The 23,949-nt window shown below is 44.4% G+C and overlaps 1 protein-coding gene across 10 annotated transcripts in view; it reads right to left on the bottom strand.

The window, feature by feature from the left end:
- The window catches only part of Ate1 (arginyltransferase 1), a 164,415-nt gene extending 154,115 nt beyond the window's left edge, over positions 1–10,300 (bottom strand). For 3 of the 10 annotated variants that reach the window (XM_008827278.3, XM_008827279.3, XM_029560731.1), the window contains exons 1-3: positions 9,410–9,600; positions 6,675–6,738; positions 3,304–3,366 (exon numbers count right to left, since the gene is read on the bottom strand). In XM_008827278.3, the coding sequence (XP_008825500.1) occupies positions 3,304–3,366; positions 6,675–6,738; positions 9,410–9,515 (233 nt within the window). In that variant the 5' untranslated portion in view covers positions 9,516–9,600. Of the gene's footprint in view, positions 1–3,303; positions 3,367–6,674; positions 6,739–9,409; positions 9,602–9,866 lie in introns of those variants that run through there. The other 7 variants (XM_029560726.1, XM_029560729.1, XM_029560727.1 and 4 more) reach the window with 6 other exon arrangements.
- Between the last annotated feature and the right edge of the window lie 13,649 nt (positions 10,301–23,949).

Below are 23,949 nucleotides of genomic sequence, written 5' to 3'. Positions count from 1 at the left end.
ATATATAATTTTAAAAAACTTTTTTAATTATTTTTATTTTATGTGTATGAGTGTACTGCTTGCATGTAGGTGCACCCATGTCATGTAATGCCTGCAGAGGTCAGAAAAGGACATCGGATCCCTTGCACCTCAAGTCATGTACGAGTGTCAGCAGACTTGTGGGTGCTGGAAATTGAACCTGAGTCCTCTGCAAAGGCAGCCAGTGCTCTTAACTGTTGAGTCATCTCTCCAGTCCCACATATATAATTTATTTTTTAATTTAAACAAAATTCTTAATTTTTTATTAGTAATAATAATTGCAATTATCAAGACAAAAATAATTTTAATAAGGCTTACTGATCATTTTGATATATTGAGAGTATTATTGGGACACATATAATTTTTTAAAAATAGTTTGAACACACATACCCTATGCTTCCCCTAGAAGACATGGGTTATCAAATAAGTATCTCAAGGCTGGAGAGATGGCTCAGCAGTTAAGAGCACTGACTGCTCTTGCAGAGGACCTGGGTTCAATTCCCAGCACCCACATGGCAGCTATGAACCGTCCTTAAACTCCAGTCCCAGAGGAATCCAAAGACCTCTTCTGACCTCTGCGGCACTGCACAACACCGGTGCACTCACATACATGCAGGCAACATACTCATACATATAAAATAAAAATTAAAAAAAAAAAAAAAAAAACTTAAAAAAATAAATCTCAGTGCCAAGCATGGGATACCTCCTTAAGAGTTTGGTCAGGGGAGCCCCAGAAGCCCTCAAAAGACAGGCTATTGTCATTGCCACCATAACTAGATGGTAAGACCCCTTTGCTGAAAACACAACACGCTTTGTAGGACACAGAGAAATCAAGCTGGAACTGACCTGAAAACATCCTCCCTGCTGGCTAGCTTTCACAATGCTTCGAAGGTGCTATGCAGACCACCAGGGAGAAAACTCAATGGTATTACCCAGTGGTGATATGCCAGGCAAGAAGTGCCCACTGGTGCAAGAGTGGCCTGAAGGTCATGGGGCAACCAACAACTTCCTGACTGGATCTGAAGACTGTTCCATAGGAGAGCATTCATACCTAGTACTGTAAACCTGGTCAAAAGCTGAAGGCTGAGGAAGGAGGTCACAGGCTCTGGTGGGGGACCAATTACTGTTGTCTTACTAAATGGACATGTTAACTGCCTTCTAAACATTATGTTTATACCCATAGATCACTGCTACTCCAAACCTTGACCAGAGAAGCTTCTTTTGTACTGCATAGCAGTTAAGGCAGAGATTCATAACTGGTCAATGTGCTAAGAGTAAGTGACTGTTCAGTGCTTAGCCCTAAATAGGTCATGTATATCAACTCCCACAAGGTTCAGGGAGCATCACAAGAGGCGGCAGCAGGAATGTAAGAGCGGGAAGATGGAGAGGAGTGCTGGGAAATGTGTCTTCTGGACACAGCACGGCCACTGGGCTCAGGCACTCACTGCAACTATGGTCACCTGCACAAGATCAAGCCAAGATCAGACAACATCCCAGCAGGCAGCACTAACTGGACTCGGTGTGGTACAAAAAAAAAAAAAAAAAAACGAGGAGAGGACATGAAGAAATGAAGAGGCCAGAGGACGTGTTGTGGTTGTCCAGGGGAAGGGGGAGTAAATGGGGAAGTTAGGAATGGATAGGATCCAGATACACTGTACATACATATGAAATTATCAAAGATTCAAAATTAAAATTTTGAAGATGACTGCCACTGAGAAAAGGAAATACGAAAAGGGCTTCAGGGATTGCTGAAGCTTCCAACAGAACCTTCACAGAACTATGTGACACATTATAAGCATATACAGTTATAATAAAAGGGAAACTGAAACTCATATCCAGGGAGAGTCATCCTCATACACACCAATACACAAGGCAGCCTCGAACTTCTCACCAAGGGAAGCTAGCTTAGGGACAACGTCTGTTCTTTTCCATAAGCTTTCACATAACCACCACAGCGAAGAAACAAACAAATGAAAGAATAGCATGAAAATGACTTCCTGAGACAGGTATTCTTGAAAAGGGAAAAGGTCAAAACTCAGGAAATATCTGATCCCATCTGAAAGGCAAACAACACATTTTACAACGACTATTCATGAATGTTAATAAAATCTCTTCTCATATAAGCAGTACAACCCACAAGACTACACCTAATGTATTTTAGATTATTTTTTCCTTTAGCCAAATGAAACTGGCCTTTTCTGATTAAAAACATTCTCAGGACTCAGGTCAGCCAGTTTCAAACCCATGTGGTCAAAATCTTGCCCTAACTCCGTGACCACAAGACTCCTGGCTTGGAGGGTGACATCCCTGAATAGCCCTGAAAGCTGAACAACAGCACGAGCTGCTGTGCCACGTATTCTTCGTATAGTAAACGAGACGGGATCAGCAAGGCAGACACCACCATTTCCATTATTTACCAATCTGGTGTCCAATGAGGCAAGAGATGGGGCTCTTCACCAGGGTTAGTGGACTTCAGGGGTCCACGACTGCCCTAAAATTAATATACAAGGTGCTATACACACATCCTTAACCTTTAAAGGAAGAGAGAAAAGACTTAGCTTTTACCAAATCCTCAAAACGGTCTGCAACCCAAACCAAGTTAAGAACAAGTAAGTAGGGTGCTGCAAAGACCAGACAAAAACCGGATTATTTTTCCTGGAACATGTATACACAGTGACACTGAAAATAAATTCACATTCCAAACTGTTCATGTACTTTTTTCAATTTCTCAAAAATGAAGAAAAACTAAAAAGATGACTTTCCATAATTAGAAAATTCTTCTATGTTAGGGTAAGATAAAAAAGGTACACGGAAAACCCAAATGATTAAGAAAAATCAAGCAAATGCTTCACAGGAAAATAGACTTTTTGGTTTAAGTCTTCCATTAAAAAAAAAATAGACTTAATATACAAGACAAATGAGGTCAAGCCCTTCTACTCCAGGATCCTAGGGTATTATGACTTTGTAATCACTGTGTCAAGCAATACACTAGAATGTGGAAAGTCTTTTGCTAAATCCTAAAAAATTGTATCAAAAAGTAATCCGAATAGTTGCCAATATTTCATAGTATTTGCTGACAGCTAAATAAATCAATAAAGTATTTTTTCATATCCTCTTTATACCAGAATTAAACGTTATTAGAAGCTACTGATCAGTGCAAAAGATAATGCATTCGCTTTCCTTATAACTAAAGTAGAAATCATATTTAAAAAGCATAGATTCTACTTTAAAATTCTTTACACTCTTCATAGCAAAGTTCCTCTTGGTAGCAATTAGAAGGCTCACCTTATTGTATACTGAGGACAGCATGTCTGATCCATGACAGGCTTGTATACATACTTCCCACTTCTAAAATTATAAAAATAACTTGTTAATTTCTTATACACTTCCACATGTACCAGAACAGAGTCACTGGATGAGCTCTACAATACAGACAAGCATCTAATCAACAGTGTAAAAACCCAGTCTTCTCTTTCCTAACCCTCAACACATGCTGCAAGGTCAGTCCTCTCGCTCAGCATCTCACCAGCATCTGCAACCCCTTGAAGGCCCTCCCCTGCCACCACTCCATCAGTACCAAAGCTGCCCATGATGCTATGGGACTGATGGATGCTGCCAGGGAAACACACACATACACACACACACACACACACACACACACACAGAGTGTTCATGTGTACTAGCACCAAGTACCTCAAACTAGCCTTGTTCTTCCTGGACACTGCAGACTGCTATTAGTGATAGAGCCAGTCATTCATGTCTCAGCCAGAAACGTGAGAGCCTAAATTTTACACTATTTTCTCTAATTCACCTCTATATTCGATCAGCTAGATTTCCACATGTAAAACACATCTTGTCATCTTGTATTTGTATCCTCTCTGTTTTTCTTCTCTAGGCTCTCTTCCTGCCTCCTCCATTATCCTCTCAAATACCTCTGACATACAAACCATCCTTTCTAAAATAAAATTTGATTACGTTCTTCCCTAATATAAAATCCTTGAGTTGGGGGGCGGGTTGCTGGAGAGATGCTCAGTGGTTAAGAGCATTGGCAGCTCTTGCAGAGGTAGGTCCTGGGTTCAGTCTTCAGCACCCACATGGTGACTAACAACCATCTGTAACTCCAGTTCTAGGGGATCTAACACCTCCTTCCGGCCTCCTCCAGCATTGCGCAACATTGGTGCACTTACATATGCGTAGGGAAAACACCCATAAACATAAAATTATTTTTTTTAATTTTTAAAAAAATCCTTGAATGATTTCTTCTTACCTTAAAAGAAAAAAAAGCCTTATGATGACATCCAAAATTCTTTAATATTTGACCTCTATCTTTTGAGACTGAAATTTAATTTAATGAAGGTCTTACATTTTAAGTGCTCGATTCCATATTTTAAAGAACACTGGCAGAGAATACTTGATGCCTAGTGGTGTTTGTATTTACACAAGAAACTTCCCTAAAAGTCACTTAAAAAATCATCTACTTAAAAATAACTATCCAAAAAAGATAACATCTGGACATTAACAAAATCAATAAATCAACAGTTTAAAAAAGAAAGAAAATGACAATCTTGGGCCCAGCAAGTTGGCTTGGCTGATAAAGGTGCTTGCTGCCAAGACTGACAACTGGAATTCAGTCCCCAGAAGTCACATGGTAGGAGAAAACCAACTCCTATGGTTGTTCTGACCTCTGTGCACACACTCTGGAACACGTGCGCTGAAACACAAACACCAATAAGTAAACAGACATAAAAATTTTTTTAAAGACCACAATCGGAGGCTAGAAGGATGGTTCAGCGTTTAAAGTCCCTGCTGTCCAAACATGAGGACTAGAGTTCAGATTTCAAAAAAGACAGATGGGTATGGTGGTCCACCTGCAATCCTAGTTTGGAGGAGTCGGAGACAGGAATCCCTGAAGCAAGATGGCCGGTGTGACCAACCAAAGCGGCACAAGCTCTTATGCGAGAACTTGCCATAATACATAAGGTGGGGAGCAAAGAGGAAAACACCCAAAGGCAGATTCGGGCCTCTACATACGTAACGTATGCACCCATGCACACCTGCATATGCTTTAAAAAAAAAAAAAAAAAAAAAAAAAATCTAGCGATCCTAATCAAGTGGCAGCTGGCTTCCGGGATCTTCCCACTGGATCTCAAAAGGCTGAGTGGGTATAATGGACCACGTGAGGAACCTTATCACAGAGGACAAATATTTTTCTGACCTTCTGTATTGATCTCAAAATTCTGAACTCCAGACTTGGCAAGTAAGAAGGAAAATAATTAGGGAGCCAGGTGGTGGTGCGACCAGAGCAGAAGTGGCTGCAGCAGCTGGGCATGGCAGAAATCCCAGTCAGCAAGGAACTCTTGCCTCTTTCTGCTACACAGAAGCCAAAATGCTCTTTCTTGGAGAGAAGATGGCAAGATGAGGCATGCCCCAGATAGTGACAGAGAAAGGAAAATAGTAGGAACCAGCATAATTGAAATTATGACCCCTCCTGTGAACCTAGAGCTGTGATCCCCTTCCATTATGCAGAACTCCACATTCCTCTGGTGGTAGACGGATGGTGGACAATGGAGGATGGAGGACTTCCTGATGCTGGACAGTAATTTCAGCCTTCTCTGATTGGCTACATTCCCCACAATCCCCTCCCCTGAGGTGTAAGGTTGTGCATGGCAGTGGTTTGCCTCTCTGTTGGATGCTGGGGACAGGACAAGTTCTGTCATCTGCAGTTCCCAGTCTTGGAGGACTCATTCTCAAGCACGGACTTCCCCGTCCGGCCCCCAATGGCCAGCTGTGGTCTCAACTCCACACGTGGTCCTGGCACCCAGGCCTTGGTGTTGGCTCTTTCCCACTTCCAGGCACCAAGAGCTTTTCCACCATCTTTCTACGACTCTTCCACAGTCCTAGTGTGCCTTCACCTGCGCCCTCAGAAAAATGTAAAACACCCAATTGAACTTCTAGAGGGAAAAATCACAGCCTATGAAGTTAAAAAAATTTTTTAAAGAGAAAGAAGAAAAAAGAAAAAAAAACTTCCACATGAGTCAGCCAGATGGCTCAGGGAACTGAGGTGCTTGCTGCCAGGCCTGAGACCCACATTGTAGAAGCAGAGAACTAACTCCCTCAAGCAATCCTCTGACCTTCACATGCACATTGTGGCATGTACACATACACACATACACACAAATGTATAAAAACCTTCTGAAAAATATGTAAATGTAACAAGTAACACAAGGAATTACTACTAACTTTACAAGGTATGATAAAGATACGGTAGATATGTTACAAAGGAAAATTACTCCTCACATACACACACATATTATAGGTGTGATGAATACCTTCTGTAGTAATAATTAACAGATGTAATTTGCTTTTGAGACGATGAGGAGTTAGCAGAATCAAGGAAATAAGACCAGCAAAGTTTCAGTAAATGTTGACACTTAGTGACAAGCATGTGAGGCTTATTATAATTAGCATTTCTGTATTTCTCTATAGATTTTTAATTTTGCTAATAAGCTTCTCAGAAGAAAATCACTACACAAAAGAACATAACATTTTTCTTAACCTTCCTTACAATCTAAGAAAATATTTTAAAGGCAATTTTCATTTTCAATTCTAAGAACCTGAGCAATAACAGAAAGTATCTTAGTAGTAGAGAGCTTTACCTTCTCCATCCTCGATCTATAAGATCCTGATAATCCTGCACTGTCATGGAATGTGCCCACATGCCTGAAAAAATAAGGACTGTGTCAGTTACAGCTGAATCTTATTTTTAAAATTCTAAGTGTTTTCTTTTGTTGTTGTTGTTTTTTGTCTTTTTGAGACAGGGTCTCCCCGTAGCCCCAGCTGTCCTGGAACTCACTATGTAGACCAGGCTGGCCTTGAACTCACAGAGATCCGCCTGCCTCTGCCTCCCAAGTGCTGGGACTACAGGCGTGTGCCACCACACCCGGCTCTAAGTGTTCTTTCTAAAAAGAGAAAATTTAAGCTAAGATTCCAGAACATTCACATTGGAAAAATGCAACATTTGCATATACTTCACACTTGACACAACAGATACAACACAGACACAAAATAAGATATATTTCTTCTAAAGTAGCTGTGATGATATAAGCCTGTAATGTCAGCACTTGGGTGGTAAAGGCAGAGGATCAAGTTTTAGGCCGGCCTCAGCTATGTAATGAGTTTGAAGTGAGGGTGGGCTACATGAGACCCACAATAACACACACACACACACACACACACACACACACACTAAAAAAACCAAAATTCAAAGTGATTGTTTAATTGAGGATTCATAAATAGTTTCTAAGATATAAACCTAGATCCTCACTGAATCAAACTGTATCACACCTGCAAAAGTTTATTACTATCCCCAACAAGGACACTGAAGACATAGGTCAGAGGATAAGAGCACTGGCTGCTTTTGTGGAGGACCTTTGTTCGCAACTAATACCATCCTGAACTCCAGTTCTAGAGGCTCTGACCACCTCTTCCAGCTTCCACAGGCACTGGATAACACAGGTGCACTTACATTATTGCAAGCAAATTCCTCATGTGCATAAAATAAAAATAAATGAATCAAAATAAATTTTAATAAAAATAAAACCCCCAGTGAGTTAATACACTGGTCTATTAGATTAGAAAGCACCTAGTTGTTAGTGCATACTAGTTCTAATAATTTATAGATTTAATATGCACAACACAGTCCTAATCATAAAAAATAGGACAAACTTATACAGGAACACCCCTAAGTGAAAAGCTGAAAGTAGCCAGGCGTGGTGTCACAGGCCTTTAACCCCAGCACTCAGGAGGCAGAGCCAGGCAGATCTCTGAGTTCGAGGCCAGTCTGATCTACATAGTGAGTTCCAGGACAGCCAGGGCTACACAGTGAGACCCTTTCTCAAATATTGATTAGTTAATTCATTAATAATAAAAAAACTTTTAAAACTGAAAGTCAGTCAGATCGCAGGGATACAGGTGATTACAGGCTTTATAAACTGGCATGCAGGGAGGGAAAAAGTACCCAGAGTCCAACAGAAATGTCCAATGCTGGACAGTCACACACTGATGTCAAGTTACACTGCACCCCAACTTCATCCTCTATAAAATGCGAGTATACCTAAGCACCCCATAGTAAAGATTTAAACTTGAAATGAAAGAAAATTGTACTTATTTTTCTAAACGAAAGGATTTTTCCTCCACAAATCTTGAAACACCACCAGATTCATATTAGCCAATTTTCTCTCACACAATTACTAGGGGGGGATAACTAAGGCTCTCCCTGTTAAAGTACTAATTTCAGACATATTTACTGTAACATTGGGTTAGAGGCACTATAGTCAGAATATAAAAATTCTGGTGGTGCACACCTTTAATCCCAGCACTTGGGAGGCAGAGGCAGGCGGATCTCTGTGAGTTCAAGGCCAGCCTGGTCTACATAGTGAGTTCCAGGACAGCTGGGGCTACAGTGAGACCCTGTCTCAAAAAGACCAAAAAAAAAAAAAAATTCTGAAAAAGAATGGAATCTCTATTAACAGCAACTATTTGATGTGCTTCTCTTGGGCTTTTTTCCTCTGAGAACTGGAATCACATGACGTGGGTATTTGCATCCTGTTTAACCCTAACCTTAGCATTTTTCCATTTAACTGGGCTTCAAAATCTGTACTTCTAATGATTGCGTTAACTGTCTACCCAAGACTGCTGTTCACCAGCAGCACCTAATAAAACCCTTTTTCTAATAAACACTTCTAATGAATGAGTAAAGGACCATGCCAAAACCAACCAAATCATTCCCCACTCGGTCTTTCAAAATGGACAAACAACTACCCTGTCTCCATTTTCATAGTCATCTCGTTTGCCATAATTGCTGGGTTATTTTACAGAAGCCATTCATCCTATATTCCGTATTTGCCAATCATGACAGCAATAAATAAGAATGATGCTCCGTTTACAAACAAATCTTCCCTAAGAAACCTGAACCATGACGGAAAACCAAGCTGACTGTGTTGTGGTCATCAAGAGGGGGGTGAGGGGATGACATGGCATGGGTCCTTGATAAAAACACCATCCCCCCTCCCTCTCCCCCCCACACCCCACCACCACCACCCCCGCAGGATCCCCAGTTTCTGAAAGGTTCTTCCAGGGACATATTATCCAAGGATGACAGTGAGCGAGCAGGTGTGCACACACCACATATACACACACACACTGGCAACAGCAGTTACCCACACACCACACACAAGCTGCAACTTGACCTGAGCACGCATCCCGCCGAGCCCGGGTCTCGACCCCGACAGCTGCAGCGCCCGGGCCTCCCCGACCCCACAACCGCAGCGCCCTCCCCGGCCCCACAACCGCAGCGCCCGGCTACCCACGCCCGCCGGCCCGGCTCGCTCACCGTGGGAGCGACTGCCCGCCTCATTCTTGCAATAGCCGCAGCGGTAGAAGTCCTCGCCCTCAAAATACTCTACGATGCTAGGCGAATGCGCGCTCCAGGAAGCCATGGCCTCGGCCTCGCCAGCCCGGAGCCGCCCGGCCCAACGCCAGCCGCCGTCGCCACCGCCACCCCACAATGCAGCGCGGGCGCCCCCGAGGCTCGCGCGAAGCCACTCGGGCGCTCGCTGGCCGGGCTAGGCCTGGCGCCCCTCCGGACTGACGCCGCCCGCGCCATCTTGGTCGAGGGCAGCGGTCCGCTGTTTCCGTTTTTTTCCCTCGGTGAGGGGCCTCTCCCGTCAGTGGGAGCGCGGCTGCCCGACCGAGCGGGGCGGGGCCGGGCTGGGGAGTCGGGGGAGGCGAGAGGGGCTGGGAGCGGGAGCCGGGTCCCTAGCCGCTCGGGGCGGACGGCGGACACTCACCGCAGGACGCCTTGCCCTCGTTGGAGTCGCAGTAGCCGCATCGGTAGCCGGCCTTACGGCCCTTGTACTCCACCAGCGAGGCCATGGCCGCCGCCGTGGCCCTTCCCCAGCCACGCCTCTCGGCTCCGGGCCGAGCTCGGTGGAGGGAGGGTGGGGGGCGAGGCCGGCGCGGGTCCGAGCGACCCTCCGGCCTGTGCACCGGCCTCGGGTGTGGGCCTGGATGGCGGCGGGCGCTCCGCGACCTGCCGGGTCGGAGTCCACACCGCGGGGCGGGAGTGGGCAGCCCGGCGGTTCACAGATGGTGAAACTGAGGCGACAGGTTAGGGTTGACCCCGGCGTTTGCTGCAGGTGTGGGGTTGACAGTTCCCTGACCACCTGTGAGCAGTGAGCTGGACTTGCTTTCAAAGTAGCTGACTTCAGTGAATGCCCAGCGCTAGGTGGAGGTAAATAGGCATTTAGTGAGTTCTAGAAATGAACACTTAAACGCCTTTAAAGAAAACAGCTGCGGGCAGAGCTCATTGCGTAATGACACTAAAGCCGGGGCCATACACCTTTTAAAGGGACGGTGGAAATGCAAGGGTTGGTTTGGTTGGTGTTTTTTTTGTTGTTGTCTTTTTAAGAAACAGGGTCTCCCAGCAGCCTCCACCTGACCTGGAACTGGCTATGTAGCCCAGGCTGGCCTTGAACTCACAGAGATCCGCCTGCCTCTGCCTCTCGAGTGCTGGGATTAAGGACCTGCACCACCATGCCCTGCCAGTTTGTTTTTTAATGTATGAGAACTTTAAATATCACTTCAAAAGGTTTTGGGGGGGGGGTTGTTTTTTTCTTTTGAGACAGGGTCTCCCTGTAGTCCCAGCTGGCCTGGAACTCGCTCTGTAGACCAGGCTGTCCTCGAACTCACAGAGATCCCCCTGCCTCTGCCTCCCGAGTGCTGGGATTAAAGGCGTGCACCACCATGCGGGGCTCAAAAGGCTTTTTAACGCTGCAGGCCAGACGTTGATCTAGGCTGAATTCAGCCCATGACTCTCCAATTTGCAGCCACTGTTTTAAAGAGCATGTTTGAAAGATTAACATTCCTTCATCTTTCCCTCTGGGTACACAGATAATTAAAGTCTTATCTGGGCATCATAGCTTTTGTAATCCAAAGGTTGATTCTTTCTTGCAGAGCCTAGAAAGTAAAATCATGGAACAGAAAACATTTTGAAGCTGTTAAGGAGCCCAGGTTGGCCTAGAACTCAGGGTCCTCCTGCCACAGTGTCTACTGTGCTGGAATTGAGGGTGCAGGTTACCAGCTCAGCTAGAAAGAAACTGTTAAAAGTCAGTTTCAGTGTTCTTGACCCCAAGGTTTGCTGGGCTAAAGATGTGTGTAGTTAAATTTAGTAGGTTCTCGCCCTGGCAACTTGCATTGCTAGACATCTTTTGTACCTCATGTAATTATTTAGGTACCTAAGAGATGACCTTACCATATACAAGAGGTTCATCGGGTCCTTAAAAGTGGAAATACCTTGTTGGGACTGTGCCCATCTTTTCATGAAAGGCTTCATCCATTTTGGTTTTTATTTTGTTTTTTATGTGTTATGAGTGCATTGCCCACATGTATGGAAGTACACCGGTGTTGTGCAGTGCTTCGGAGGTCAGAAGAGGGCTTCAGATTCCTCTGGAACTGGAGTTAAGGACGGTTTGCAGTCACCACATGGGTGCTGGGAATCAAACCTGGGTCCTCTGTGAGAGCAGTCAGTGCTCTTAATTGCTGAGCCATCACTCCAGCCCCCATCCATTTTGTTTTTTGTGGCAGGTTTGCCTCTTGCCAGGCCCTTTCTTAGAAAAGCTCTCATATTGAATGAAAGCAAGGACCCACAGAATGAATCAAAAAGCAGACTTCCATGCTCTGGACAGAAGGTAGGAGGCAAGGCGTTCTTTGGTCTGTACAGTAGCTTCCCATCCCCCACTCCCAACCATGGTTTTACTTTTCTTGGTTTCAGTTTTCCATGGTCAACCACAGCCCAAAACTAATGTGTATAAAATTCCAAAATAGCTCAAAAGTTTCAAGTTGGGTTCCATTCTGAGTGGGTGATGAAACTGCTGCTCATCCCAGCTGTCCTTCCTGGCATGTGAATCACCTTTGTCTAGCAGTCCCTATTGTATATGCTACCCATCAGACTATGAAGGTATTGTAATCCTTGCGTCCAGATTACCCTTATTTTACTCACTGGCATCAAAGCAGGAGACTGGTGGCACTGGCATTCAGGGCATATCAAAGAGAAGCCACACTTTGCTCCTCTTCAGTGAAAAAGTAACAGTTCCTTACTTTGGGGGTGGGAAAGAACACAACATGGTTAAGAGGACTTGCTCTTGTGGAGGACACAGGTTTGGGTCCCAGTACCAATATGGTAGCTAACAACCTCTGGAACTCCAGTTCTAGGGAATCCGATGCCCTCTTCTGGCCTCCTCAGGCACCAGGCACACACATGTACACATACGTACATGCAGACAAAACACTCATAAAATTTTTTTAAACTAAAAAAAATTAGACCGGGTGTGGTGGTGCATGCCTTTAATCCCAGCACTAAGGAGGCAGGGGCAGGTAGATCTCTGTGAATTCAAGGCCATCCTGGTCTACATAGTTCCAGGCCAGCTGGGGCTACAGGGAGACCTTGTCTCAAAGAAGACTTAAAAAAAAAAATTAAAAAGAAAATGTTTCATTTAATAAAACAGTCTTACACTGAGGTTGCTAAGATACAGTGCAATAAGGTTCTTTAAGAGAGCCTGTAATTCAAGGACTGAAGCAGGATAAAAAAGTGGAGGTCTGAGCTATATCACAAGGCCCTCCCTCACATTAATTTTTCGAAGACTGCATTCAGACTTTTGTCATTACAGTACATCGTTGTAACTTTCCTATTGTTTGTCTCTTGCTCTGCCTAGTTTATAAACTAAACTTGATGATAGATGCATATAATATAAGGAAAAGCAATATATAATAGAGTTCTACACAGTCTACAGTTTCAGGTATCCGCTGGGGTCTTGAACTGCATCAAGAGGAGAGACCACTACATCCTCTCTTGCTTTACTTCTGTCCCTTTGAAGTCTCAGCCTTATCCAAACCCAGCTTTAGCCAGTGCTCTCCAGAATTTGCCAGCCTTGAACAGTAATGAGAATGTACAAAGTTTGAGGCATACGTATTACTTCGCTTAATATTACAACTTCACAAGACAGAAAACACAAACTGGGGCCTGAATAACTTGTCCAAGGTCAGACCATTGTAAGGGACATATAAAGGGATAAAGAGTAATAAAAATAAAAGGGAGAGGAAAGATGAATAAATACTAGGTTTGGGCCTACATGGACCAGTGGCTCCTGTCTATATTTTCTTAATAGAGACAGTTTTCATATTCCAGGCTCCAATGAGAGGGAAAAGAGGCAACACTTCAATTTATTTCCTCCCTTTTGGGGGTCGGGGGTTCTTGGAGAGGGCACCATTAAAATGTGCTATTAGGGGGCTGGAGAGATGACTCAGCAGTTAAGAGCACTGACTGCTCTTGCGGAGGACCCAAGTTCAGTTCCCAGCACCCACATCATGGCTCATAACTAATGCCAGTCCCAGAAAACTCTAACGCCCTCTTCTGACCTCCACAGGCATTGCATGACATGGGTGCACTTACATACATGCTGGCAATATGCTCATACACATAAAATTATTTGTAAAATGTTCTGTTAGGTGCTAGCAATAGAGACTTGTCTGTCTTTAATTTTCTTGACAGAATGAACTGCTCATAACACTGTTCAGTCTCACTGACATCTGTTTATATTACTAGATGTGATATCTGGTCTGCAAAGTACTAGATAATGTGAAGGCTCTTTGCCTGGTGTCAGTGCAGTTACAGGGAATCCTTCTCCAAAGGATTCTCTAAGTACATAGGACCCAGGTTAAGCCAGTGAAAAACAAGTGTGAGACAGAGACAGATAAACCAGAGAAGAGAAGAGGAGCATTCACTGAGGGGAGGTAGTGTGAACAGAAGCAGGGACGTGGAGAAGAGCACAGGGTCACAAGTAGCAGGAGTGGGAGAGACCTGAAAGAGGCTTCCTCTGTGGGCCGCTCACTACAAGAGACTAGACTGGACCCTTTCCATCTCTTGTCAAGACCTCACTCTTCACTTTGGGAGCTACTAACCACATTGGCTACAGTTTTAGTTTGCCTTCAATTGCTTTGACAAAACACTGATCAATATCAACTCCAGGAGGAAAGGGTTTATTTGGTGTACATTTCATGGGTCACAGTTCATCATTGAGGGAGCCCAAGGCAGGAACTCAGGGCAGGAAACTGTGGAGGCAGGAGCTGGAGCACAGGCCATGGAGGAACACTGCTTAACTGGCTTGGTTCCCTTTGGCCCATGTTCATCCTGCTTTTTTGTACAAAACACCTGCCTAGAGGTGGCACGGCGCACATTGAGCTGGGCCCTCCCACATCACTCAACAATCAAGAAAATGCCCCACAGACATGGCCACAGGCCAGTCCAATGGTGGTAATTCCCCAATTGAGGCTCCTTCTACCCAGGTGTAGTATCAAGTTAACAACTAAAACGAACCAAGCTACTAAGCTCCTAAAATGTAGCTTGCATCACTGGGGAACGGATTTTTTTTTTTATTTAAGTCTAAATTTTATAATTACACATGTACCAAATACCAAGCAGGGTAAATACCTCCAAAAACCTACACATTGGGCTGGCAGGACGGCTTAGTGGGAAAGGGTACCTGCTGCCAGGCCTGATCTTCCAGGAGTTTGATTCCCAGAATCCACATGGTAGAAGGAGAGAACCAATTGCCACAATTTGTCCTCCGACTTCCACATGCATGCTATGGTCTATGTGCTCGCACACACACACACACACACACACACACGCACGCACACACAATGTAATAAACATTTGTAAAGCTACATTTAGGCATATCGTATTCAAACATCAGAAAATCAAAGAGAAAACAGTGGAAGAAGCCAGAGAGTAGGGGGGCTACATGGGAGGGTAAGGGGGTCTGAGTCCTCTTCAGAAACCGTAAGAGCAAGAAAGCAGAGTGAAGCACACGGTATTCTTAAGAAAAAAGAAACAAACTAGTGTTGAGTCTGGTGGTACACATTTTTTTTTAATTTTTACAAAAACTTTGAGAATTTCATACATGCATATAAGGTGTTTTGATCAAATCCATGCCCACTCCCTCCCCTCCAACATTCCCCCCTCTGAAGAGGTAACCCTAAAATCTTTTAAGGATTAGCTACAAGCTCCCAAATACTTTTGATATTTTTGACCTTGGAACAGAATATGTTGCTAACAGGCCCAAGGACATTTTGACTTTTAGCCAAGAAACTGGCTGCATTTCTTTGGGGTCTTTTTACCCTAACTGCCTAGCCAATTCCTACCTCCTTATCTCACCATCCTCTGAAGGGGTTACCCAAATTGCCAACAGGGAATAGAGATGCCAACCGCTCTGGCTTCTTCCATGCTGAACAGGGACAGAGTATGAGGCAATTGGAGTACCCTTTCAGTGGGTCTATCTAAAAGACTCCCAAATTGCATAACTTTTGTCTCTAAGGGGAGAAGAAAGCCCTTGAATCATGAATGAGAGAGAGATGTGAAGGAGAAGTAAAGGCAAGAGTAATTAGCATTACAAGTTCTAGATGGAACTAGAAAAAAGAACAGGGCACTTTTCAAGTGTTCGAGAGTCCACTGGAGTTTCATGACAAGGGCTTCCAAAAGCATCCCTCTATTGGGTTCTTCCTCATGCTTTTTGTCTTCCAAGGCTGGACTAGTTGGCTGGGAAGAGTGGCTGGATACTCAGGGGAGGGTCCAGTGACCCTGCTTGGAACTCCTTTAATGAATGAGCACAACCATCAACAAGCCCAATTATGACTATGTTTAGCAATCAGGCTCAGCCGAAGTCGTGATGATCGTAGTTATTTCATGCAGAATGGACTGCTGTATATGGTCATCTTATTAAAAGGACCTGGAATTAGCCAGGAGTAGTGGCACATGCCTTTAAGCCCAGCACTAGGGAGGCAGAGGCAGGTGGACCTCTGTGAGTTCAAGGCCAGCCTGGTCTACATAGTTCTGGGACAGCTGGGGCTACAGGGAGACCCTGTCTCAAAAAAAAAAAACCTGGAATTTAAAAGGATTTGGTGCTAGGAGCCACATCTGAGGGAGAACATACATCATTTATTTTTCTGAGCCTGGGTACACACTTTTAATCCCAGTACCTGGGAGGCAGAGGTAGGCTTGAGACATTATGTAGCCTGGTCTGTGTAGTGAGTGCCAGGCCAGACTAAGCTAGAGACTATCTAAAACAACAACAAAAAATTCTATATCCAGAGAAATTACCCTTCAAAAAATAAAAAAATACAAACTTTCTCAGAAAAGAAGGAATTTGTTTCTAGAAAATCTGTTCTGCATCAAATGTTAAATTCTTCAGGAAAAGGAAATCATTGCAAGTCTGATAATTCAGATGTGCATAAAGAAAGGCAGACACCCCCCAAAAAAGGATAAATGGTGAAAAACAATTTGTTTTTAAATTGTAGTTGATCTACTATATAATGATTGATTCAAAAATAATAGCAGCTTCTATTCAGTAATTATACTTTACGGATAAGTAATGTAATTAGTTTGAGAAATGAATGGCTGCAGGCGCCTGTTCCAAGGCGTTTGCACTCTCTGTGAAGTAGTATATTATTTGACAGAGATGTTGGATTAATTGTAGCATATGCTGCAAACTCAAGGGCAACCATTTCTATAAATTTATGTGTATGAGTGTTTTGATGTGCATGTATGTAGGTATACCATGCATACAGACCCCATGGAGGCCAGAAGAAGGCATCAGATCCCCTGGAACTGGAGTTATGGATGGCTGTTAGCTGCCATGTGTGTACTGGGAACCAAAATCAGATCTTCCACTAGAGCAGCCAGTGCTTTCAACCTCTGAGCCATCTCTCCAGGCCCAAGGGCAACCATTTTTAAAAAGCAAAAAACATAGAGTTGATGTATTAGTTACTTTCTATTGCTTAGGTAAAACATCATGACCAGAACAACTTATAGAAGAAAGTGTTTCTTTTGGTTTATAGCTCCAGAGGGAGAATCTAATGGAAGGGAAGGCTTGGTAGTAGCAGCCAGAGGAGGAAGCTGAGAGATCACTTTTCAGCTGCACCCAGGAAGCAGAGAGTGACTAGAAGTGGGCGAGGCTATAAATGCCCACCCCCAGTGACGTACTTCCTCCAGCAAAGCTAGATCTCCTAATGGTTCTATAACCTCCCCAAACAGTGCCACCCACGGAGGACCAACTGTTTAAGTATGAGCTGATGGGGACATTTCTCATTCAAACCACCGCAGTTGACATGCTAAGACAGGAGGCTACTGGAACATTAAATGGTTACCTAAAACCAAAGAATGCAGGAAAAGAGTCGATAAAAGCTCCTAAGAAAACTAACAAATATAGTAACACTCCAACTAGATCAATAATTACTTTAAATGTCAGTAGTCTCAATATACCGATTGAAAAAGAAAGTCCCTAGGCTAGAGATACAGCTCCATGAGAGCATTCTTGCCAGCATATTTCAGACCCTAAATTCACTCCCCAGTAACACGCACACACACAGAGATAAGACCCAGAACTGCAGAACTGGGTATGGTGCATACATGTCATCCCACACCTGAGAAGTGTGGAGGAAAGCAAGTTAGGGTCGGCTTGGGCTACATGGTGAGACCCTATCCAAATAGTATATTGTCTATAGGAAACTCACTTTTTTTCTCCTAGCACTCAGGAAGCAGAGGCAGACAGATCTCTGTGCATTCTAGGCCAGTCTGGTCTACATAGGGAGTTCCAGGCCATCTGGGGCTACAGAGAGACCCTGTCTCAAAAAGCAAAAAAAAAAAAAATTATATATGGGGCTGGAGAGATGCTCAGTGGTTAAGAGCACTGGCTTCTCTTACAGAGGACCTGGATTCGATTCCCAGCACCCACATGAGACCACTTGACTGGACCGTCAGCACATGCATCCAGCCTCCACCAATGACCGTGTGTAGACACGCTGGACCAGCAAGCATTTCTACTGGCTCCACTCCCATGGAGAATATATATACTCCAAAAACACAAAAGTGGAAAAGATGCCCTTGGTGCCTTTAACAACGCAGTCTGACTTCATACACCACAGTGAGTTCTGCATCTTAGGAGCCAGCCCCTTCTAGTTCCTGAACACAGGGAAGTGCATTTCCTGCCAACAGACTATGTCTTCACACACGACCTCACAGTAGTCTCGGTCTCGGGTAGTGATGACACACAAAGCAGTGACTGCCGTTAGCTGCCTTAGTAACCAACCCAGGGCAGCCTCGGGTCCGCAGTGGGTAATGGGGAGTCTGAAAGGAAGGCAGAAACTCCAGTGGCTAGAAACCAGCACTTTGCAGACTGGAGAATGAGATCAGAGCACTAGGGAGCAGCTCCGGGGAACAGGCTGAGAGGAGGAAGGAAGAACAAAATGGCTGTATGTGAACCTGGAAAATAGTAGGACAATGGCTGAAGCCAAATGAAGCCAAAGACACTGAGGAGAGAGAGCACAAGCCAACAAGACCAGCACATGTGGCCACGGGAGTTCTGAGAACATGCAGTGCAAGACTACAAAGACTACTGCAGCAGCAAGGGGCAGTGCCGGCCATGACCTGGCAGCCTCCCATGGTGACAGACTCAGAGTGGCTGGGTCTGAGTGCAGACAAACAGTAAGCTTTCCTTCCCTTTGGAGTGCTGGCAAGAGGATGTATATCCACAGCTGAGTGAACGGAGTCAGACTCACGGGCCTAAGAAGCAGATGCTGATCCTTTCACAGGTCATTAGCTCTCATGGCTTCTGCTCTCTGCCATAAGTAGGGGACGAGGACCAACCTTCTAAGGTTGTTTACATGAAGTAATCCATTTAAGCTTGTAGCTAGTGTAAACTCAAGAAATATTGCTATGGAAACAACATAGACTCGAGAACTATCAGAAATGAATGAAAAAGATACGTTACTGGTTTTGTATATTTCAAAATCCCTCTGTAGCTCAGAAACCAGATAACAGCATGTATAACCTAACTTGTTAACCAACTGTTTTATAATCTAAAATGTAAATTTTAGGGCTGGGTGTGGTTATGCACACCTTTAATCTCAGCACTCTATGAGTTTGAGGGTAGCCTGGACTATACAGTGAGTTCCAGGCCAGCTGAGGCTACATAGTAAGACCCTATCTGAAAATTAAAAAAAAAAAAGTTAGGGGCTGGAGAGATGGCTCAGTGGTTAAGAATGCTGACTGTTCTTGCAGAAGACCCGAGTTCAAATTCCAGCACCCACATGGCAGCTAACAACTGTCTGTAACTCCAGTTCCAGGGGATCCAGCAACCTCTTCTGTCTTCCAAGGGCACTGCACAACACGGGTGCATTTACCTGCATGCAGGCAATACACACACATAAAAATAATATTTTTTAAATGATTTTTATTTTATGTGTATGAATGTATTGTCTGCATGTAAGTAAGTGTACCCGTGTCATGCACTGCCCATGGAGGTCGGAAGAGGGTGTCGGATTCTCCTGGAACTAGAGTTACAGATACTGGAGTTAGCTGCCATGAGTGCTGGGACTCGAACACAGGTCTTCTGCAAGAGCAGCCAGTGTTCCTAACTGCAGAGCCATTTCTCCAGCCCAGGAAATAATAGATTTATATATCAATTAAAATGAAGTTATCACCTTTAAAATTTTCCTCAACAAAACTTAAATTCTTGGGTGGTGTGGACGATCACCCATGCCTTTAATCCCAGCACTTAGGATGCAGCTTGGTCTATATAGGAAGTTCCAGCCTAGCCAGGGCTACATGGTAAGGCCCTGTCTCAAAAAACTAAAACTAAATTCTTTGTTCTACTCAATATATAAAAAGTGGTTTGTGATATTTGAAATAGCAACTCAGTCTTCCCTCTGTAGTGAAAGGTGCTTCTGAATTACAAGCCCAAACACAACATGGCTCTTTATTCAGCCTTTAATCAAAGTGCATTCCTTCACTTCAGTGAAGATGGAGGTCACACACACAGAGGTCCACCTGTAGCCACAGAGAAATGCCTTCTGCTACATGTGGAAAGTGGGTCCCAAATCAACAGCCTAGTGCAGTTTGTTCCAGAGCATGCTTCCCGACACCTTTCTCCAAATCCTAGTATTTCTCTTTTTTGCTTCTAGATTGGCATGGGCTAAAAGTACTCAAGACCCTCGGATTGCAGTAGGTTCCCACTCCCCACTAGAAAAGAGAATTAACGTGAGGAAATACATGTGCCATGAACTTTGGATTTCATAAGATCGTGAAATTTTCCAGTGGTAAAAAGGGCCCAGGTGTTTCATGGGAAAAAATGAATTGTCTCATGTTCGGGTCAGCATTTGGTTCTTGGAGTAGTGCTAGCTGGGCATCACTGAACAGAAGAGATACCACCTGTAGTCCTAGAGGGCTTGTTCTAGTACGAGATAATACTAAACAAGTAGTTATCGCAGATTTTGGTCAAGTGTCATGAGAGGATGGCGATCTCTCTGGAGTAGGTGGAAGGTCTAAGGAAGTGGCATGCCAGCCAGATCTAAAATTACTAACATGGGTGCTACAGTCAGAGTTACCGCTGTTGTGTGTTTGCGAAAGAGTGGCAGGAAGAACACGTGAAAAACTCTCATGGCAAAGAGAATACTGTCTTAGGAACAGAAGTTAGGGTAGCTAGAGTAGACAAAATATTCAGTGAGCTGCAAAGGTGTTTGAGTTCATGAGCGGCCAGGCTAGGATGCCACGCTGGATAGAGATTCTCTCCTGAATGCAGGTTTCTTCCCAGGGTTTTGTGCAGGAAAGCGACATGCTTAGATTTATGTAGTAAAAAGTAACTCTGGCTGCAGTGGTTAGTTTGGTGGGCATGGGGGCAGAGGGAAAAAAGTATAGACTCAGTTAACTGGGCTACCTACTTCTCTGGGGTGGAGGTAGCAGGATTAAAGGAAAACAGGAATGATGCTGGAAAGGACTGGACTGAGGAAGAAAGTGGAGGGTGCAAGTATAAGTAGACAGGAGAGCGGCCCGAAGCTGACGTGAAAGCAGGGCGTGCCCTGCCAGTGTGACTTGTCTGTTTAGTCGACTCCACTCTCACAGTGCCTGACACATGGACGATCACCATGCTGAATGAGACAGCCATGCAAGGAAGGCCAGATGTGATTGTGCTGTCTGAAATGATTATCTGCTCTGCTATAATTTCCTGAATGACATTTAAAGGGCAGACTAGTCAGGCAGATAGAGGGATAGCCATAAGGTAGGAAGAAAATCAGGAGATTGAATCACTTGGGGTTATTCAGCAAATGGGATACCTTGAGGGGTCCAAGATAACCTTAGTTTCCCACCCTGGAAACCAGAAGGGAGTGGAAAGTTTCAAAGAGGAGAAAACAATTGTCTGTTAAATGTGAGAGGCCACACACGACTGGAGCAGAATGGGACACCAGAGCTTCTATTGGAGAGCAACTTGTGGTCTAGACAGAGCAGCCTCAGAGAAGCACTGGGGATGGAACTCCAGCTGAAGTGCACTGAGAAATGAGGGGTGAGCAGCTGGAGAGGGAGAGATTACAGGTGACTTCTGGGTATGTGAAGAGGGGAGTGAGCGGAGTAAAAGCCAAGGAGCGGTGCAGACGAGGAAGAGTGTCTCTTCTGTTGGAAGACAGCGACACTGAAGTGACCCCACAGGAAGTTTGGATGATGTACAAATGGGAATTTGATCACTGCAAAATTAAAACCCCTGAAGCTCAGCAAGCACTGGCAGAATGATTGATTTTCGATGGAGAAAACCAGTGTTTCCACTGTGGAGGCAAATGGCAGAGTCTGGGATAGATGTAGGCTGGTGGCTCTGACAGTGGGAAAGTGAGAGTGTTGAGTGCTTCCATTTTCTCAAGGAAGTCTAAGAGTCCTAACCTGAGGGGGGCGGCTAAAAGAGGGAGAAAGTTAAGAGACCCACACTGGGCATGGTCTAGGAGTGCCAAGCAGAGGTGATGCCCACTTGAGAGCTGTACTACGGAACCAGAATGAAGGACATCCAACCTAAAAAGTTCTCATTACTCCCTTTGACAAGAGTTTAGGTGGCACCCATTCTTCAAGAGTGAGAAAACTGTTAGCCCAGGAGTTTCAACAGGAGAGTGAAACAGTTGATAAACTTAAGACCATGACTTTTGACTTCAGGTTTGCTAAAACAGATACCTACTATTATCAGCAACATCAAACAATGACCAAAGAGGCATGGAACCATAAAACAGACTCAGAATGGGACATTAACTTGGAAGAAGAGGAGAGGTCAAGAAGCAAAAAACCAGAAGATGCTAAAAAATGGGACTATCTAGTGTGCAAGAGGGAAATGAATCATATAGAGAAACACAAACACAGAGCCGAACGAGCCAGAGGCTGAGAGACCACGAGTATCGACTGCTCCCTCAAAGAATTCCAAGTGAAATACTTTCCCCAAAGACATTAACACCAGAGGAGGAAAAGAATAAAAGTATCCAGAGAACACCTAAAACTGTACCCACAAAGCCCAGAGTGGCGTGGGCAGAGGGGCAGATGGGGCGACACAAAGACTGAATGATGAAGGGGAGAGAATGCACAGAGCAGAGACTAGATCAGAAAGAAACTAGCCAAGTCCGGCCCCTCTTCAAATCCCAAGGGAAGAAGGAGGAGGTGAGAGTTTGAGAAGGTTACAGCTTATCCTATCTTCCAGCCTTCCAAGGAAACACTTACAGAAGTGACTTCTGATGGGAAAATCAAAAGAAAAAGTTAAAACACTCCAAAAGGAGCTCCTGAGTATGCCACCATTTTTGAGAAGCCAACTAAGGAAAAAGAAGCCTAGTTTTCTGATTATTGTATTTTATTTCTCAGATTAGCATATTTTATAGGAATTAGTACAAGAAAACCATTGAGAGGGGGAAAAAGCAACTGCAGACATACATGTTTGAAAAGTTACGGTGCTAAGAGCACAGGTTGTTCCATTTTTGTACATATCCAGAAAGACAAGTTTCTATATAGGAAGTAGGACAGTCACTGGTTAAGGAGTAAGAGTTAAATGAGGGGCTGGAGAGATAGCTCAGCAGTTGAGACTAAGGACTAGAGTTCAGTTCCCAGCACCTATTCTGGGTAGCTCACAGCTGCCTGTGACTCCAGTTCCCGGGGATCCAATGCCTCTGCCCCCATGGGCACTTGCATTCACATGCACATATCCACACACGGGCACACACACAACATAATTAAAATAAAGTAGAGTTAAATGAGGGAGTGGCAGCTAGTAGTATAGGGCTGGAAGAGGACAAAGATGTTCTGTAACAGATTGTGATGGGTGCGTATCGCATGAATTGATTTTAACTCACTGAGTTGCCAGGCGTGGTAGTACACACCTTTAATCCCAGCACTTGGGAGGCAGAGGCAGGTGGATCTCTGTGAGATTGAGGCCAGCTTGGTCTATGTGGGAGTTCCAGACTAGCCGAAGGTACAGGGAGACCCTGTCTCGAAGAAAAAAAAAAAAAAAACCACCACAGAAAAATCTCAGCTCTTTAATTGGCTGTTCTGACAAAAAGAAAGGAATGCTGGCATTTAGAGATGAGGACATGAGCCTGAAAATGAAGACAAAAGGCTTGCTCATTCCATGAGGCTTTGAGAATCTCTAAAAATTCACACTTGAACTCTTGAAGGGCAGGGCTGAGGAGATGACTCAGCAGAAAAGTACTTTCTGTATCAGCCTGATGAACCCAGAACTCAGGTAAAAGATGGGCCACATAGGTAGCCAGTATCTGTAATTCCAGTTCTCCTATGGCAAGCAAAAAGTTGGGAACAGGAGTCCCCAGACGCTCATAGGCCAAATAGTATACAGTACAGCTCAACCAAGAGAACCCTGCCTCAGACTAGGTGGGAGAGAAGACCAGCACCCAAGGACATCCTCCGACCTCATGGCACACACACCAGTACCTATATACACACCCACAAAAATAAAAGTTTGAAGGCAATGGACAATCACTAAGAAATTGGCAAATGGTTTGGAAGAGATG

The sequence above is a fragment of the Nannospalax galili genome, unplaced genomic scaffold, assembly GCF_000622305.1.
Source record: "Nannospalax galili isolate Female #2095 unplaced genomic scaffold, S.galili_v1.0 scaffold31, whole genome shotgun sequence".
In the NCBI taxonomy this organism is placed as follows: domain Eukaryota; kingdom Metazoa; phylum Chordata; class Mammalia; order Rodentia; family Spalacidae; genus Nannospalax; species Nannospalax galili.
The sequence above is the reverse complement of the archived record's forward strand: the minus strand, read 5'-3'. Positions and strand labels throughout refer to the sequence as shown.